This window comes from Suricata suricatta, chromosome 8 (assembly GCF_006229205.1).
Source record: "Suricata suricatta isolate VVHF042 chromosome 8, meerkat_22Aug2017_6uvM2_HiC, whole genome shotgun sequence".
NCBI classification, from domain to species: Eukaryota; Metazoa; Chordata; class Mammalia; order Carnivora; family Herpestidae; genus Suricata; species Suricata suricatta.
The window spans coordinates 15,424,989-15,444,854 of NC_043707.1; the positions used below are offsets into that span (position 1 = coordinate 15,424,989).

At 38.6% G+C, this 19,866-nt stretch overlaps 1 protein-coding gene across 1 annotated transcript in view; it reads right to left on the reverse strand.

Moving 5' to 3' along the window:
- Positions 1 to 19,866, reverse strand: part of DNAH3 (dynein axonemal heavy chain 3) — a 156,437-nt gene that overhangs the window by 59,748 nt on the left and 76,823 nt on the right. Inside the window, exons 35-40 of the mRNA XM_029949934.1 lie at positions 18,619 to 18,730; positions 16,306 to 16,547; positions 13,607 to 13,707; positions 11,235 to 11,340; positions 8,520 to 8,649; positions 5,558 to 5,803 (exon numbers count right to left, since the gene is read on the reverse strand). Of these exons, the coding sequence (XP_029805794.1) occupies positions 5,558 to 5,803; positions 8,520 to 8,649; positions 11,235 to 11,340; positions 13,607 to 13,707; positions 16,306 to 16,547; positions 18,619 to 18,730 (937 nt within the window). The remainder of the gene's footprint in view (positions 1 to 5,557; positions 5,804 to 8,519; positions 8,650 to 11,234; positions 11,341 to 13,606; positions 13,708 to 16,305; positions 16,548 to 18,618; positions 18,731 to 19,866) is intronic.

The following is a 19,866-nucleotide window of genomic DNA, read 5'->3' on the forward strand; positions in this document are numbered from 1 at the left end:
GAAGGAGATGTTATATGGCTAAGTTACCTAGAAACTGAGTGGGAGTTGTATATATATCACTAGCTTGCTAGCTGCAGAAGGAAAGGAAAGGTGTTGACACAAAGTGGACCGAGAGTGGGGTCAAGGGAACTTCACCACCATCTTTACTGTCACAAAGCATTAACAGACTGATCTGGAAGAATGGGGGACACAGAAAACAACATATGGAATCTGTGAAAAACTACTGCAATATAAAGAAATATAATATGGAGATTATACTTCAAGAGTATATCCTTGAACCTTGTTTAATGCAAGACTCAAAACCCAATTTCATGAAACTGTTTGAAATCCTAAATTGAGCACAAAAGATGATGATGAAGAGGAGGAGGATGATAAATACTACTATTTTAATGAAACCGGAAAGAAAGCCCTAAGGAAAAAATAGACTAAGATAAAAAGGCCACATGAGATAAAAAAGGAAACTGGATGAGCCAATGGAGAATGATGATGACGATAAGACAGCAATAAAAATTGCTGATATTTAACATCTTCTATCTACCATGCTTTTATTCTAAATGTGTTTACATGTATTAACTCATTTAATTCTTATAAGAACACCATGACTGCATACTGTTATTATGTGCAGGGGAGAAGGGGCGGAGAGAGAGGGATAGTGAGAATCCCAAACAGGCTCCATAATGGCAGCGCAGAGCCTCATGTGAAGCTTAAACTCATGAACCCACGAGCCATGAGATCATGATCTTGTCCAAAACCAAGAGTTAGATGCTTAAGTGACAGCCATCCAGGTACCCCATCCTTAGTTTATAAGTGAGGAAATTGAGAGGGGTTAAGGAACTTCCTCACTACTAAGTATTGGAGGCAGGATTCGAGCCCTGACAATGTGACTTGTTTTCAATCATTACACTAAGGAAGGATCACAAAAAACCAAAAGAAACAGCAGAACTAAAATCATGTAAGGCACTAAAAGCATAATTGAAGTTGTGAGTGACATATTAAAATAAAAAAAATCTATCTTAAAAAGGCAAAAACTCAAAAATAAGGAAAGAGCTAATAGATATGGAAGCCAGACAATAAAGAACTCCCTCACTGATGGAAAGGACTCATCAAATTTCAGGTAAGATAGACAATAGGAGACCTACACCTATATAAAAAAAAATAAAACAAAACTCTACAGTAGAACATTAAAAAAAGAACACAAACTAATCAGAACATAGGAGAAACAAACAGCTGCTATGTGTGTGTGTGTGTATTTGTATATACATATATATGTAATATACTTATGTATATACATATATATTATATAAATATATGTATATAATTCAATCTCAGTTAAAAAGAGAAGAAATTAAACACTATTTTCATACTAGAAATGTGAAAAGAGCACTAAAATACATAAAGCAAAATTGACAGAACTACAAAAATTAATAGAAAAATCTAATTATTATAGTTGGAGACTTCAATCCCCTTTATCAGTAACTGACAGTGGGTAGAAAATAAATGAGGATATAGTTAAACTAAACAGCACCTTCACAATCAACTGGATCTCACTGACATTTATAGGTTACTTCAACAACAGTAGAATACATTCTTCTCAAGCTCACATGGAACATTCTCCTAGAGAGATCACATTCTGGGCTATAAAACACACCTTAAAATTTTTAAAGAGTAGAAATCATACAGTGTATACTCTCAGTCTACAGTGTGATTAAACTAGAAATCAGTAACAAAACAATAGCTGGAAAATCCCCAAATACTTGGAGATTAAGGAAAAGACTTCCCGGGGCACCTGGGTGGCTCAGTCATTAAGCATCTGACTTTGGCTCAAGTCATGGTTTGTGAGGCTGAGCCCCACATTGGGTGATCTTGAGGTCTGCTTCTGGTGAGCTTGAGCCCCACTTTGGGTGAGCATGCGCCCCACTTTGGGTGAGCCCCACTTCTCTCTCTCTCTGCCTCTCCTGGGATTCTTTCTCTTTCTCTGCCCCTCACTCACTTCAGCCCCCACCACCCTCAAAAAAAAAAAAAAGAATGAAAGAAAGAAAGAAAAAGGAAATACAGCTTTTCAAAAATCTGTGGGATACAGTGAAAGAACTGCTTGCAGAGAAATTTATAGCATAGAATGCATATATTAGAAAAGAAGAATGCTCTAACATCAATAATCTAAGCTTCCACCTTAGGAAACTAGAAAATGAAGAGTGAATTAAATCCAGAATAAGCAGAAGAAAATAAATAATAAAAATTAGAGCAGAAATCAATGAAGTTAAAAACAGAGAAAAATCAATAGAGAAAATAAAAAACCAAAAGCTGCTTCTTGGAAAAGATTATAAAATTGATAAATCTCTAGCCAGGCCAACCAAGAAAAAAAAGAGAGAAGACACAAATTACTAATATCAGAAATAAAAGAGGAACTATCACTACTGATACCAGGGACATTAGGAAGATAATAAAGGAATATTATAAACAACTCTATGACCATTTATTTAGATGAAATAAAACAATTCCTCAAAAGACAGGCTCTAACAAAACTCACATAAGAAGAAGTAGATAATTTGAAGAGAATGATAGCTATTAAAGAAAGTAAATAAACAATTAATAACCTTCCAGAAGAGAAAGTATTAGTCACAGATGATGAAGTCTACTAAATATTTACAGAAAAACATTATTCCAATACCCTACTATCTTCTCCAGAAAATAAAAGCATATTTATTCTAAGAGGTCAGCATAATCCTGGTCCCCAAAACAAAGATACTACAATAAAGGAAAACTATAGATAATATATGTCCTCAAAACAGATGCAAAAAATCCTTAACAAAATATTGACAAATCAAATCAACAATATATGAAAAGAATTACACACCACATTTGAGTGGGATTTATTCCTTCCAGGTATATAAGGCTGGTTCAACATTCAGAAGTCAACTAATATAATCCGTTAAGAAACAAACTAGGGGCACCTGGGTGGTTGGGTTGGTTAAGCATCTGATTTCAGCTCAGGTCATGATCTCACAGTTCGTGAGTTCGAGCCCCGCATCAGGCTCCATGCTGACAGTTCTGAGCCTGGAGCCTGCTTTGTATTCTGTGTCTTCCTCTCTCTCTCCCCTTCATTGACTCATGCAGTCTCTCTCTCTCTCTCACTCAAAAATAAACATTAAACAATTAAAAAAAAAGAAAAGAAACAAACTAATGAAGGTGGCTCAGTCGGTTGGGCATCTGGCTTTGGCTCAGGTCATGATATCATGGTTCATAAGTTCAAGCCTCCTGTCGGGCTCTGTGCTGACAGCTAGCTCAGAGCCTGGATCCTGTCTTCAGATTCTGTGTCTCCCTCTCTCTCTGCCCCTCCTCTGCTCACACTGACTTTCTCTCTTTCAAAAATGAATAAAACATTAAAAAAAGAAAAAAAAAAGAAACAGGCTAATAAAAGAGAATCAAAAGAAAAAGGATAGAAAACAAAAACACTGTAGTAGAAATGAAGAATGCATTTGATAGGCTTATTAATAGACTGGATGCAGCCTAGAAAAGAATCTATGAGCTGGAATATATGTCAATATAAATTTACTAAACTGAAATAAATGGAAGAAAAGATTTTCAAAAAGAAGAGATTAGGGCGTCTGGGTGGCTCAGTCGGTTAAGCTTCGGCTTCAGCTCAGGTCACGATCTCACAGTTTGTGGGTTAGAGCCCAACGTCAGGCTCTGTGCTGACAGATCAGAGCCTGGAGCCTGCTTCAGATTCTGTGTCTCCATCTCTCTCTGTCCCTCTCCCATTCATGCTCTGTTTCTCTCTGTCTCAATAATAAATAAACATAAAATTTTTTTAAATTAATAAATAAAATAAAAAATAAAAAGAACAGATTATTGAGTAAGTGTGGCCAATTACAAATGGCTTAAGAAATATATTAATATTGGGAATACCATGAAAAGAAGAGACAACAAAGCAGAAAAATTCAATGGCCAAGAACTTTTGAAAGTTAATGATAGATATCAACCTATAGAACCAGGCAGCTCAGAAAATATGAAGGAAGAAAGACACCCCATATTCAACACCTGGGAGTAATATAACCAAACAGCAGAAAACCAAAGACAAAGAGAAAATCTGGAAAAACATCAGTTTGTTGGGCAAGATCTTTCCTACAGAAGAACAAAGATAAGAATTATAGTAGACTTTCCATTAGAAAGTTGTCAGAAAGAAGAGAGTAGAGGGAAATATTTAAAGTGCTGGTGGAAAAAAACTCACCATGATAAAGTTCTGTATCCACTAAGATTATATTTTCACACTAGAGGAGAAATAAAACAAACAAACAAAAAACTCAAACAAAAAACTGAGGGCAATCATAATCAGCAGGGTAGCCCCACAAGAGATAAAATTTTTTCAGAGAAGAAAATGATATAGGTCAGAAATTCAGATCTACATTAAAAAAAGAGGAAATCTTTTGGAGAAATAATAAATAAAGGTAATTAAAAATCAATTAATGTAATCTATTACAAAAACAGGCTACAAAAGAAACCTTATATGATATCAATAAATTTAGAAAGCATTTGACAAATTCAAAGTATTTGACAAAATTCAACACCCATTCATGATAAAAACTCAGTAAACTAGGTTTACTAAACATCAACAAAACACCTATAGCTAACCTCATACCTAAGGCAAGGAACTAGATACTTTCCCCCTAAGAGAAGGATGTTCCCTCTAATCACTCGTATGTAACATCATGCAAGAAGTCATAGCTTAAGCAAGAGATCAAAAAATAAATAAATAAATAAAAGAAGAAGAAGAAATAAAAGGAAGAAATAAAACTGTCTTTGTTTGCTGATGGCATGATTATTCAGGAACCCCAACAGAATCAACGAACCAAAAACTGCTGCAGCTTTTAAGTGAATATAACAAGATTGTAGGATATAAGGTTATTACACAAAAGTTCAGTGCTTTCCTAGATATCAGAAATGGAAAATAGGAAATTGAAGTTAAAAATTCATTTACATTCAATTCCATTACATGTCATTTACATTAGCACCAAAAATATGAAATAGTTGTTATAAATCTAATTAAAAATGTACAAAAGCTATATGAAGAAAGCTACAAAATGCTGATGAAGGAAATCAAACAAGATCTAAATAAACGGAGATAGAATCCACATTCATGGATAGGAAACTCAAAACTGTTCAGATGCCAGTACTTTTCAACATGATCTATAGCTTCAACACAATCCCAACAAAAATCTCAGCAAGTTATTCTGTAGATATTGACAAACTGATTCTAAAGTTTACATAGGGGCGCCTGGGTGGCTCAGTGGGTTGAGCATCCGACTTCGGCTCAGGTCATGATCTCGCGGTTTGTGGGTTCAAGTGCGTCAGGCTCTGTGCTGACATCTAGCTCAGAGCCTGGAGCCTATCTTCATATTCTGTGTCTCCCTCCCTCTCCAATCCTTCCCTGCTCATGCTATCTCTGTCTCTCTCAAAAGTAAATAAAACATTAAAAAAATTTTAAATTTATATGGAAATGTGAAATATCTAGAACAGCCAACACAATAATGAAGGAGAAAACCAACAGGTACTAAGTTACCTCTTTCTGGAAAGATGTTGTTTTTGGTGAGTTTGACAGTTTTGGGCCTTGGGTTGTTATCATCCATACCCATGATCAGGTTGCGGAAAAATAGATCAAATTTCTTCCTGCTGTCCGCATTGATGGTGCCAGCCACAGTCCACACCAAGGCAAAGAGGAATAGACCTTGCAGCCAGAGAAAGACCTGTTGGCTTGTCAGACCTTCAGATAATTCACTGTCCTCTTTGTCTGTTTTCCTGATTTCATCTAAAAGCAAGAACAAGGAACCTCAGGAAAATCCGCAAATACCTGCATGTATATAGATCTAAACAATGTGAACTGGGTGGTCTTGTCTGTGAGGGCTCTGGGGGAGGGGAATGATAGTGGCTGAGTGGCCATCACCTGCCAGACCCTTTATCCTCATATGTATTTTTTTGCTAGTTTTAAATAATTTTTCTAATTTTGAAAGGACCTGGGTACCAACCTGAAGGAGCTCTCAATGGGTGAAGACATTTGAGGAACAAAATAACTATAGCATTTGTATTATAACCTATAGGATAAAATAAATATCTGTGAATTCATACTTCGATCAGCAAATAATTGAATCAGCAAAGAAATAGGGAAGAATAGCTCTTCCTGACAGAAGAATTCTAATTAGTAAATATATAAGGAATACACAAAGAAATAGAAAATTAACATTAGGCAAATACCACCATAATAACCATGGTAGGCAAGACCCACTTAATGGACATTAAAATCTGTGGGTAAAAATTTGAGGAGAAAACAGGATATTTGCATAGCTTCAAATTGTCTCCCCCTGCAAATACTTATTGTTTATGAAGGAAAACATAGTAATGTTTCTCTTACAGTAGAGAAGTGTGGCTTTGACCAAAGCTAACTTTGACCAGAGCCTTCACCAGTCATAACATGTAGCAACATATTGTACCTCATGATGATGTACTTAGAAGGATACCTCATCACTTCTGTGGTATTCTTACTGAAAATGCATAACCCCAATAGAACGATGAGAAAAGATGAGGCAAATTTAAATTGAGAGACATTCTATAAAATAACTGGCCAGTATTTATCAAGTAACCAAATTATAAAAGACAAGGAAAGGAGTGTCCAGATGGCTCAGTCAGCAGAACTTGTGACTCTTAATTTCAGGTCATGAGTTTGAGCCCCATGCTGTGTTTACTTAAAGAAAAAAAAGGGGGCAAGAAAAGACTGAGGAGCTGTCATAGAATGAAGAAGATGAATGAGATAACAACAGTTAAAAAATAATGTGACCTCCTGAAGTGCATCCTGGAACAGATAAAGGACAGTTGTGGAAAAACTGATGAACTGCAAATGGAGTCTGTAGTGTAGTTAATAGTCTAGTATCAGTGTTAATTTTCTTATTCTGATCACTGTCTTGATGATGTAAGATGTTAACTTTAAAGGAAGCTAGGTGAAGAGATGTGTGACTCAACATAGTTTTTAGCAATTTTCTTGCAAGTCTAAAATTATTTTAAAATAAAAGGCTAAAAAATATATTTAGTATTCCTTATCTCAAGGCCTTGCTTATTAATCATAGTTACCATACTCCTGCATTTTAGCACTGACAGAGGAAAAAGTTAAGGTTCTGAAATCAGGTATGTCTGTGTTCAAACCTACTCCCCAGTTTTTAGTAGTTGTGTGTCTTTCAACACTCCTGATAAGACGCATGGCTATAGATTTTAGAAGGCAAGAGATTAGGTCATTCAGTGTTGGGGATAATGAGTCCATTTCTCATGTGATGCCTTCTTTCCTGGAGGAGATACAACACACGGACAGGAAATAGGGCATGGGAAAATATGCAAAATTTGCAACTAATGATGCAAATATATGGCATTTGATGCAGTTAGTGTGTTTTTGAGAAAATTGCCTGTAATTTTAACTTCAGGAAAATCACATAATATTTAGCCAAACAAAGTCTCCACTCAACTGTTCACCATGTTACATTTTTTTTTTTTATCTGCTCCTCTAATGCCTTTGGAAGCAATGAGCTGAGAAAATGTATATGTAACAGAAGTTCTGGGAAGATTCATCCTGAGTTTGAATTCTGTGAGATCTTGAAAAAGAAATGGCATCCAATTAAAGTTCTCCAAATGGGGATACCTGGGTGGCTCAGTCGGTTAAGCGTCCGGCTTCGGCTCAGGTCATGAACTCATAGTTTGTGGGTTCGAGCCCCGCATCAGGCTCTGTGCTGACAGCTAGCTCAGAGCCTGAAGCCTGTCTTCAGATTCTGTGTCTCCCTCTCTCTGACCCTCCCCTGCTCATGCCGTCTGTCCCTCCCTAAAATAAATAAAAACAGTAAAAAAAAAATTTTTTTTAAAGTTCTCCAACTGGACACATCTTTTGTCATCTCCCACAGAACTCAATAAAATTTGATTTATGTGAGATGGTTACAGGGAACTTCTCCAGGACCTTTAAACAAATGGTTCTATGATTTATGTACTTCTCATATCCTGGAGAAGTTCCCTAGTTTTGTAGCTGATGTGATCAGTTCTCTTAACGGTGTAACCATGTATTTTGTGAATTCAGATTTTTATGTTTTTTAACATAGAAAAATCTGCAGTCTTATTTTTTAAAGAATATTTTTTTCTCAGATACATTCACATCTAAATTCATTTCCCTCCAGGATATCCTAGTTAGACAAAGAGAGACAGAGATTATTATCCCCATTGTGTGGATAAGAAACATAACACAAGAAAGGATGCAGTAATTTGCTAAAAACATCCAGGAAATCAATCCCAGATTAAGGTTAAAGCCCCCAAACACAAATTCTTTCCACTAAATTCTACTATTTACAGTCCAAAGGCTTGCTTGTTCTAGACTAAAATATGCTAGTCTCGTTGTGACTCACGGCCGGGGCAAGAGTAGAAGGGATGCGGAAGAAGAAGAAATATCCTGTACATACCCCCCACCTTTCATCTGGCTTAAGAACTGTAGTAGCACTTACCAAGCAGGGAGGAGTACAGTCTCATCATTGAGAAGGCAAGGTGGATTGGAGAAGTTTGGACCACAAATTTACAATGAAGGTGAATAAATTCCAGGCAGGGCTGGACAAGCCACATGAACATGTCATTGACCTAAAAGTAGAAATGAAATTTGAAGATGTTATCAAAAAATGAGTTTAAGACTAAGGCTTGGTACACCTCTGGAAGGCTGGAGATGCTGGTAAAGTTGCTAATTATTTTTGAATGTAAGTGTATTGGGGAAAAGGCCACAAGTACCAAGGGCCCTGACTCAAGCTTCCTACTCAATGGACCATGCAGCCCACAGACCATCCCTACCCCTCCGATTTTACTCTCCAGAGCTGGATACTCAGAGGCTTAGAGCTACTGTGAGTCAGCTACAAGATGCACAAAATAGTTTTAGGGCCCAGACTAGGCATCTGACTTCCTTGCATAAAATCATTAGGAACCCTAAAGAAGATTTTCAAATGACTTTAGGCTGGACTCCTGTATAACATGGCCACAGGAAGTTCAGGGGCTCATTTTCAGTAATAATCTCTATGTATGTATGTACTTATTTGTAGGTATAATGATTCTTGTCTCTGCTCTTCACCCCATTTACTCTTCCAAAAAATTTATCCTTTATCCTCTCATTTGGGATATTTTTTTCATTTTTATTAAAATATTTGTGGCCGTCACTGTAAATTACCTTAAGTCATTTTTTGGGAAGTAGACAGGTAAACTAGAAAGGGAGCAGCAATAACACCCCAAACCCAGCAAAAGAAAAGAAATAATAAAGATCAGAGCGGAATTAAACAAGATAGAATCCACAAAAACAATTGAACAGATAAATGAAACCAAGAGTTAGTTTTTTGAAAAAATAAACAAAATTGATAAACCTCTAGCTAGGCTCCTCAGAAAGAAAAGAGAAAACATGCAAATAGACAAAATCATGAAGGAAAATGGATCTATTACAACAAATCCCTCAGAAATAAAAGGTTATCACTAAATAAATACATGTGTATATATATGTATGTTGATACATATCTATATGTAAATATATAGATGCATTTATATATATGAATACATACACAGGAACATATATGTGAATACATATACATGTGTATGTGGATATGTGGTATATTCATCCAGCCAACAAATATTTATTGAGTATCAGGTAATTACAGTGTTGTAGGTACTGAGGATAAACAACTCACAATATAGATATGATTCTTGCCCTCGCGGAGATGACTGAAGGGTAGGGGAGACAAAAAATAAATAACAAGCAAGGAAACAAATAAAATACTTACAAATCATAGAAAGTACTAGCAGTAGACAAATAAAGATGCTACAATGGGGAATAACAGGAAGGGTTTAGTAGGATGGTCAGGGAAGGCTTCTTAGAGGAGGAAGCCTTTATGTTGAGATGATGAAGGTAAATCATCCCTCACAAGATAAAATGGGACAACATTTCCAGGAAGAGGAAGAAAAGATACAAAAACCTTGAGGTGATAAAACCGAGGGTCTTCTAGGAATAGAAAAATACAAGGGCTACAGGGTAATGAGTTGAGGAAGAGGGTAGGTGATGATGTCAGAAAGGTGAAAGGGCCAGATTGTGGTCTTAGAGGCCTTGATAAGAAGTTAGACTGTTTTGGGGCACCTGGGTGGCTCAGTTTGTTAAGCGGCTGACTTTGTCTCAGGTTATGATCTCACGGTTCATGGGTTCGAGCCCCGCATTGGGCTCTGTGCTGACAGCTCAGAGCCTGGAGCCTGCTTCAGAGTCTGTGTCTCCTTTTCTCTCTGCCCTTCCCCTGCTCTTGCTCTGTCTCTCTGTCTCCCAAAAATAAACAAACATTAAAAAAGAAGTTAGACTTTTTGCTAGGGACACTGAGGAGTTGCACTCAAAGCTTCCTGTGCAGCTGTGTGGATTGATCTCTTCATGTGCCTGTGGGCATGTATCTGTTTAAATGTATGTGATTATATACATGGTACATGCATATAACTGACAGGAATGGGGCCATCCTACATAGCTCACCAGAGTGTTTCCAAAGTAAGAAGAGAGGCCAATTATACCTTTCTTGGATTCTTCAGTGGGAAACTTTCCTGGAACTCTATTAATGCAGGGAAAGACAAGAGCCACTAAGAGTTGGGGTTCTCCCTTCCTGCTGAGAAGGCTGAGAGTGTGCTCAGGTACCCACTTAACTTGAATGTTTAGGAAGGAAAGAAGGGAACAGACACCCTTAGTAGCTGTAATATAAGGTTTTCTAAACTGGCTCCAGCTTCCTAGATACGGGAGGTATGACGTCGAAGTCACCTGGATGGGGAGTGGCAGTACAGAGAGGAACACAGCTCTTCCTAATCTGGCCTATTTCTAGAGCACCTTCTAGAGATATTTCTGGTAGTGGAACAATGGGAAAAGAAGTGACATTCTAGCCACCTTATAGAATGTTTCTCAAGTATCAGAATTCTCTATGGGAGCTGTGGAGTGATGGATAAGGTAGAAGAAAAGGAGAAATTGACCATATCCTATCCTCTCCACATGGAGAAGAAAGTTGGAAAAATGGCAGTCAGTCAGGAAATAAGATAACTAGAGGCAGGTAGGGAAGTTGCTGCCCATTCTTGCATCCTGGAATTAGAAGGTAAAGATGTATCCAGAAGGCCTTAGAAGTGAGGAGCAGGGAGACAGGAGGGAGGGAAGTAAAGGAGCCTGATGGTCTCACCAATTCCTTGTGCTCCTTAGTGAGGCTAGTGGGCAGGGTGTCCATGTAGGAGTCCTTCAAGGGCTTCCAGCCTAGTTGATGGGGCTCCATGTAGATCATTCCACACCTGGCAGGCACAAAGAAAACCAGCCTGGTCCACATCTGGGCTCCCAAGAACACAGGGGTAAGGTAAATGTAGACAGTCATGGCAAAGTAAGGGGCTGGAGCTTGGGGTGGGGCACAGACGCTTGCCTGCTCCAGGCCAAAAGGAAAGTGCTCAGATTTTGTCAGCAAAGGATGGAAACCAGTCGTAACAGCTTGGTCTTGAGACCTAAAGAATCTGGGTTCAAATACCAGCCCTAGATTCTACTATCTGAGTGGGAAATTCTATCTCTGAAATTCTTCATCCTTGTCTATAAGTGAAGAAATATAAAAAATATGCAGTTCATAAGGCTATTGTAGTAGTTAAATAAGATAATGTCAACAAATAATTCAGTACAATTTCTAGAACATTGAAAACTCTTAATCAATGGAAACTATTATTATCATCAGCATGTACTGATATTTTCTGTAATACATGGATTCCCCCCATTATAATATAGTTGTCATTTATTGAGCATCTATTGCATGTAAGGCACTATGCTAGGTCCCTTTATCTCTAAACATTTCTTTATGGTCATGATTTAGACACGAGGAGACTGGCTCAGACAGACTAAGTGACTTGGAAGAGGCCACACGGCTAGATACTGTCATGGCCAGGGTGAGAGCCCAAATTGGTTTAATTTGCCATTGCCTTTTCTATTCCCTGACATTGACTTTTGGAATGTAGGCTATTTTCTTTTATGAACCTCAGGTACACAGGATTTGATTCATTGTCATCCTCCGCACACTATTACTAGCCCATGCATGGCCTTTCTTCTTTTTTAGGTAATGGTTTTCAATAATGTAATGAGTGTCCATGAACCCACCAGCCATCACCAGACAGAAGCTAGGATCTTGACAATAAGTTTCATCTAATCCATTTGGTCTCCCTTATCCTATACCCATGGCTTTCCCCACCTGACATAACTCAGTATCTTGAGTCTCACTGTCACCTGTCTCTTGATTTCTTTCTTTCTTATATAGTTTTATGGTACTTTTATATGTTTCTATAATGTAAATTTATTTCAGTTGTTTTTAGCACTTTAAATGGAGACACTATGCTGTATATAATATTGTGGGCTTACTTTTATAAATAATATTGCTAAGATTTTATACTTAATAAGATTTATCCATAGAGTTCCAGGTCAGTATCATTTATATTGAGTGATATATAAATATTACAATTTGTTACAAAAACACTAATTAAAAAGGATACATGCACCCCTGTTTACTGCATCAGTATTTACAATATTGCTATATTATGGAAGCAATCCATAGATGAATGGATAGAGAAGATGGGTATATATCTACAATGGAATATTATTCATCCACAAAAAAGAATGAAATCTTGCCATTTACAATGACATAGGTGGAGCTAGAAAGTATTATGCTAAGCGAAGTAAGTCAGTCAGAGAAAGACAGATATCACATGATTTCCCTCTATGTGGAATTTAAGAAACAAACAAACAAAGGGGGAAAAAAAGGGAGACACAGGCAAACCAAGAAATAGAGTCTTAGCTATAGCGAACAAAGTGATAGTTACTAGAGGGGAGGGGGTGGGGGTGAGAGAGGTGATGGGGATTAAAGATTACCCTTATCATGATGAAAATAAAATAGAATTGGGGCACCTGGGTTGCTCAGTCATTTAAGCATCCACCTTCGGCTCAGGTCATGATACCATGGTTCGTGAGTTCAAGCCCTACATTGGGTGTGGTGCTGACAGCTTGGAGCCTCGAGCTTGCTTTGGATTCTGTGTCTCCCTGTCTCTCTGCTCCTCCTCTGCTCATACTCTGCCTGTCTGTCTCTCTCAAAAATAACTTTTTTAAAAAATCTAGAAAGTAATATAGAATAAAATAAAATGATAGAAAAAAATGTGTGACTTTATTATACATTAATTCACTCCTGTTAATGGGCATTTGGGTTTTTCCCAAGTGTTTGTTATTGTTAACCATGCTCTACTCTGGAAATTCTTGTACGTGACTTTTATTGTATGGGTGCAAAAGTTTCTCAGAAATAGAATTGCTGGTCATGAGGCAAATGAAGGTTCAATCTTAGAGGAGATATTGTAAAACTTTCCAAAGTACTTGCCCGATTTTAGACTCCTACCAGCACTGTGGATTGAGGACTGATTTTACGACAAATTGGAGGTACAACATATGTAGGTGATGTGCAAGGGCTTAATCACAGTTGTGGGTTTTTATGGTCAGTGGGGCCACATGTCCCCTCAGGGTGCCAGTGCGAGGCTGACTGACCTGCTCACAGTGGCTGGTGAGGCCTGCTCCAGGTCCGCTGGCTCGAAGATCAGACTCATCTTGGGACTCATCTGGATAATCTCTCCACTCATTAAACACAGCTGAAAAGGCAGGAGTAGTAAAGGGCAGGCAAATAGGTTAAATTCCATCTGCAAGTGAGTGGGCTCAGTGGAGACAGAGATAGTTTAAATTCATTCAGTAATTCTTGAGCACCAACTATGCATCAGGCACTGCTCTAAGTGCATAGAATAAAACGGACAAAAATCCCTTTGCTCTTGGGATTTACATTCTGATGGAAGCAAACAGATGATAAACAAAATACATAGAATATAAAATGGTGAAAGTGCTTTGGAGAACAATTATGTAGAAGAGGAGGCAGGAAAATGCTCAGCCAGGGCTGGGTGAGTTGTGATTTTAAATAGGGAGGTCAGAGAGTCACTGAATTGCAGCCTGAGATGAAGGATGGAGAAGTTATCAGACTACATCGAGTTTCATGGTTCCTTCCTCAGTGTTTAACATAGAATTTAACCTCACACCTTTCTCCTGTTTTATTTGCTCAAGTTTCCCATGAAAGGCTCTTTGGAATATCCCATGGACTGTGCAGGGCAACAGGGACAAGAACATCTCCACAAATCCTTTCTGGAATGGAAGGAAAGACCATCTGAAGTCCTAGTGTTTAGTAGGTATGTCCCCGTAGAAAGTAGTGCAAACACACAGGGGAGCCTCAGTTGTATGTACAAAGTTAGTGGTGCTGCTTCCCATTTGCCAACATGGGTTCAAGTGAGATCTTTAAGTCACAAGATTGCTGATGCTTTGATCTCTCAGTGGCAGAGGAGACCCCATTACTCCCTGCAGCTCAAAGTTGTGCTTTAAAGTTGTGCTTATACTTTACCTGGCCCATAAAAAATACACCTGGAAACAGGTCACTACATGAATCCCCAGGAAGGTCAATAGCCATTATGGGGCTGACACCACCAGCAGTGTCATTTCTGAATTATCAAGAAAAGTTAAGAGACCCATACCTCTGACGGTAGTTTGATTTACACCCAGGGACAGGAAGAGCCATCAGGAATCTCATGGATTATAACTCTTTATACTTCTTATCTCAAGACCAGCAAATACATTTGTACAATTAGTTTATATAACATAGTCCATATCATGTAATAAAACAGTTCTATTTTTATATATTATGTAATCAAAATTACGCACATGATATAATTAGTGTATGTGTGTAATTTAGATAACTAGGCCTTCCATTGTTAAGCATGACTCACTCATAGTCTTGTGAAATTTAAATGCAGTAGGAAAGTATATTTTGATTCGATAATCATGTATACTCAGTACAGAAACTCTTCCTTAAAATGATGATACACAAATCATGAGAGACTATTGAATACTGAAAACGAACTGAGGACTGAAGGGGAAGGAGGGTGATGGTCATGGAGGGGGGCACTTGTGGGGAGAAGCACTGGTGTTATATGGAAACCAATTTGACAACAAACTATTATAAATTTAAAAAAATAAAAACAAGAGAAAAAACATACAGTAAGATAACATTTATTATATGCCACGTGCTATTAGAACCATTTTGCAAATATTAACTTATCTAATCTTCCTAATTAACATTATAATGTAGACACTATTGTCCCCATTTTACAGATGAGAACAGAGAGACACAGAGAGACTAAATAGCTTGCCTGAGTTTATACAACTGGTAAGTGGCAGTGCAGGATTTGAACCCAGGCTGTCTGCCTCCAGAGTCCAAGCTCTTTGGCCACTATGCTAACTGTAGCCAAATGTATTTTCCAAATACTGCTGCAGCAGTAGTTTCCCTCACATGTATGCTTTTGCAGTGTGACCTTGCTCTGTTCCACCAAGATGTGGAGTCTTTTTCTCCACTCCCTCGAATCTTGAGTAGGCCCTGTGACTTCTTCAACTCCCAGAATTCAGAGAAAGTGATGCTATGCCAGTTTTGAGCACAGTCCTTAATTTCCTGGAAACTTTTACTTCCTGCCTTTTGGAAAATTAACTACCATGTAAGAAGTGTCACTACTCCAAGACCACTGAGACACCAACCCATGTGGAGAGGCCTGGAGGATGAGATGTCATCTGAAGAGAAAGAGAGAGAGGCCAAGGAGGAATGAGCCCCCACACTGAGTGAGGAAGCCACTTTGGTTGTGGATCCTCCAACCATGGTTGCCCTAGCTGACATCACAATGATTAGCTGAGAGCAGCTGACCCCTTCCAAAATTTCTAATCCACAATATCATGAGCAAAGTAAATGTTTTAAGTCTTAAACTATACCATAATATATAACCAAACACATTCTATTTATCAGGCACAATGTTTGTGCTATCTTATTTAATTGCCAATATCCCTATTTTATTACTACCTTTTATAAATGAGCAAATTGAGATTCAGAGGTTATGTGACTTTTCCAGGACAAAACTCAGTTGCAGAGCGAGTGGACCAATATGATGCCAACACCAAGGCTTTTAACCATGATGCAACATTGTCCCTTAACACACAGAGCTTACCCACTACAAGTACAAATAAAAGCATAATTCATAAACTTATTTTCTTGTGGGGCATTTATTCTTAGTGTAATAAATGTATGATTATATAGTTTTGGTCAATTACTCACTTGAAGAGAATTCATAACCTACCTATAAAAAAGTGATATGAGACTCACTAGGTACCTTTTTATTGTCATCTAGAACTGTGTTCATATTTTCAATCCAAACAGCATCTACTGGCCCATCAAATATAATCCACTTGCGTTCATCAGACAGTGAAGACGCTTGTTCCCGGAAAGCATGGGCAAGGACACCATCTGTCCATTCATGGCTCACTTGGTCAAAGCACCCATAGAGCTGGCCCATGGTGATGGCCTTGGGGTTGATGATCATATACTCCACAGCAAATTCTTCCATCTGTTTGGCTGGGCAAGAAGGTCCAACATGAGTTACAAAGTCTCTGAAGAGACCAGAACATTAGACAAGAGATAATGCCATCTCAAAGACCAACCAATCTTTATAAATATGCCATCCAAGCAGAGTCCTTATAAAATTTGTCCTCAAACCACATAAGATTAGGATATCTGGATGGGCAATGACTTAAATTATTAGGTTATTATGCCCATTAGTTTCTCACCAAATTTTCTACTGAGTTTCATTTCAATTTTTTAAATGTTTTGTTTATTTTTGAGAGAAAGAGAGAGACAGACAGTGTGAGCACGGGAGGGTCAGAGAGAGAAGGACACAGAATCCAAAGACAGGCTCCAGGCTCTGAGCTAGCTGTCAGCACAGAGCCTGACGGGGGGCTCAAACCCAGGAACCACGAGATCATGACCTGAGCCAAAGTCAGACGCTCAATCAACAGAGCCACCCAGGTGCCCCTACTGAGTCTCATTTCAAACAGAGCAAATGTGCCAGTCAGATCTAAAGAAATTTGTCTGGGCCTAAATGAACTCAAGCAGTAAGGGAGAGAGGTCCACGTTATCACGTGTCTTTATGTACCTGGCTCTCACAGCTACCCTAAGAACCTTGGCTTTGACTTGAAATGAAGGAACAGAAGACAGGTAAATGATTCTGGAAAATATTGGCTACTTTTTTTCTTTTCTCTACCTGAAGGACTAGTTTAGCCCTGATATCTCTTCTTTAGCTGCTCAGCAAGTATCCCCTGAGAAATTCACACCATGAGAGTACTAGGTCCCAACCTGAATACACAGGCTGATAGATGGCACATCAGATGCATTCAACAACAGAAAACAATCACACTTTTATATGATCCTTCAACGTAAGGGAAAGTTGGAACACTTGAGTCACAAACTAAATAAAGAACCATTTCTACAGAATCCCAAAGCAAAAATGATGGGGTAGCCTCTTTTCTCATTTAGTTTCCTAAACTGTCTTCAAATGACAAAAATATGAAATTTGAAATGCCCTACCTAATTGGGTACTGGGGCTAAGTTAGTCTCCCAAACAAAAGCTTCAAAAATCCAACAGCAACTTAGTCATCAAATATTATTAGAAAAAATATGTTAGGGCCACGTGGGTGGATCAGTCAGTTATGTGGCCGGCTCTTGATTTCAGCCTGGGTCATGATCTCACTGTGGGATGGAGCCCTATGTAGGTAGGGCTCTGGGCTGACAGTGCGGACCCTGCTGAGGGTTCCTGTTCTCCCTCTCTCTGTGCCCCTCTCCAGTCCATACTCTCCATCTCTCTCTCTCAAGTAAATAAACATTAAAAATTAAAAAGTAAAATATGTTAAAAAGAAGTACTGGAAGGAATTGTGTAAATACAAGGCAAGGCTTTTCAAAACCATAGGCTTACATTTTATAAAGGAAAAAACCCCCAAAACTCTTTTCTTTGGCAATAAATATAGTTTCCATTTGTTGAGCAGAAGCTGTGCTGGGTTACTTTCCTGCATAATCTCATTGAATTTGCACAACAATCCCATTTTACAGCTGAGAAAACAGAGGTTTAGTCACCGGTCCAAGGTCTGGGTCTGATTCAAAAATCTGAAGTCATGTTCTACATTAAATGCAAGGAAGGAAGGGGAGAGGGGAAGGAGGGAGGGAAGGAAAGAAGATAGCAAGGTAGGTAGGAGAGAAAAGGGAAAGGGAAGCAAAGGAAAGAAAAAGGGAAAAGGGATGAAAGGAAAAAAGAAGAAAAGAAACCATGCAATAATCGGCTTTTAAAAGAATTTGTTTAGGACAGTGGCAGAAGTTTCTCTCTCATTGGGAAACCTTTGGAGAAGCCACTATTCAGCATTTGAGAAATCTGAGATAATTCCTGCACTTAACAACAGGCATATAAAATTCCCGTTAGAAGCTCCCACAACCCCCCTATATTTTCTGCCTGCAGACATCTGTGTGCCATGTTCTATTTCTGGCTCTGATGTCACAATCAAAGGATGGCAAAACTAATAGCCTGGCATTATCTCCATGGAGCCAGCCAACTGACTGGGGAGTTCTCGTGCTCCTGGGAAGCCAGGGATATGAGATTTACCTGCGTATAAATCACCCAGGGCTGCAGCCAACACTTTATAAGCACAGGTCTTGCCACCCATGGGGTCTCCGACAATCATATAGCCATGTCTTACCAGCATCATCTCGTAGATCTGGGACGAGACAACATATAAACAGTTAATCATTGCAAACCACCCAGAGCTGCAAGCCAGTCAGATGTCAGCGAGGAACGAAAGACTGAAAGGGGATTCCCATAGTCACTTCTATCTATGGTGAACTGTGGTCCTTTTTATGATCTATAGTTTAAATATCTTTGGCATAAATAAATATATGTGTGTGTCAGATACCTAACCAACTAAGCCACCCAGGCACCCCAAGGAGGTCTAATTTTAATGCCGCAATTTTTTTTTCATTAGGCCATTTCTATTTGCTTCTATTTTTTATTTTTTAATGTTTATTTATTTATTTTAATAGAGAGAGAGAGAGGCACTTGGGTGGCTCAGTTGGTTAAAGGTCCTATTTTGGCTCAGATTATGATCTCAAGGCTCATGACTTTAAGCCCTGCATTGAGCTCTGTGCTGATAGTTCCAACCCTAGAGCCTGTTTCAGATTCTGTGTCCCTTTCACTCTGCCTCTCCCCTGATCATGCTCTGTCTCTCTCTTTCAGGAATAAACAAACATTAAAAAAAATTTAAAGCAGGGGTGCCTGGGTGGCTCAGTTGGTTAAGCATCCAACTTTTGCTCAGGTCATGATCTCACAGTTTGTGGGTTCGAGCCCTGCATCAGGCTCTGTGCTGACAGCTCAGAGCCTGGAACCTGCTTCAGATTCTGTGTCTCCCTCTCTCTTTGCCCCTCCCCCACTCACGCTATCTGATCTCAACAATAAGTAAATAAACATAAAAAATGTATCCAGAAGGAAAACATAATAAAAACTAAACATAAAAAATTAAAAAAAATTAAAAATTAAAACAAAAGAAAAAGAGAGAGAGAGAATGTGTGTGTGTATATGTGTGTGTGTGTGTGTGTGTGTGTGAGAGAGAGAGAGAGAGAGAGAGAGAGAGAGAGAGAGAGCGAGCGTGTGCGAGCGAGCTGGGGAGAAGGAGAGAGAGAGAGAGAGAGAGAGAGAGAGAGAGAGAGAGAGAGAGAGAGAGAGAGAATCCCAAGCAGGTTACTGGCTGTCAGTGCAGAGCCCGACTCAGGGCTCAATCTCATGAACCAAACAATGATATCATGACCTGAGATGAAATCAAGAGTCTGACGCTCAACCCAGCCACCCAGGTGCCCCTCT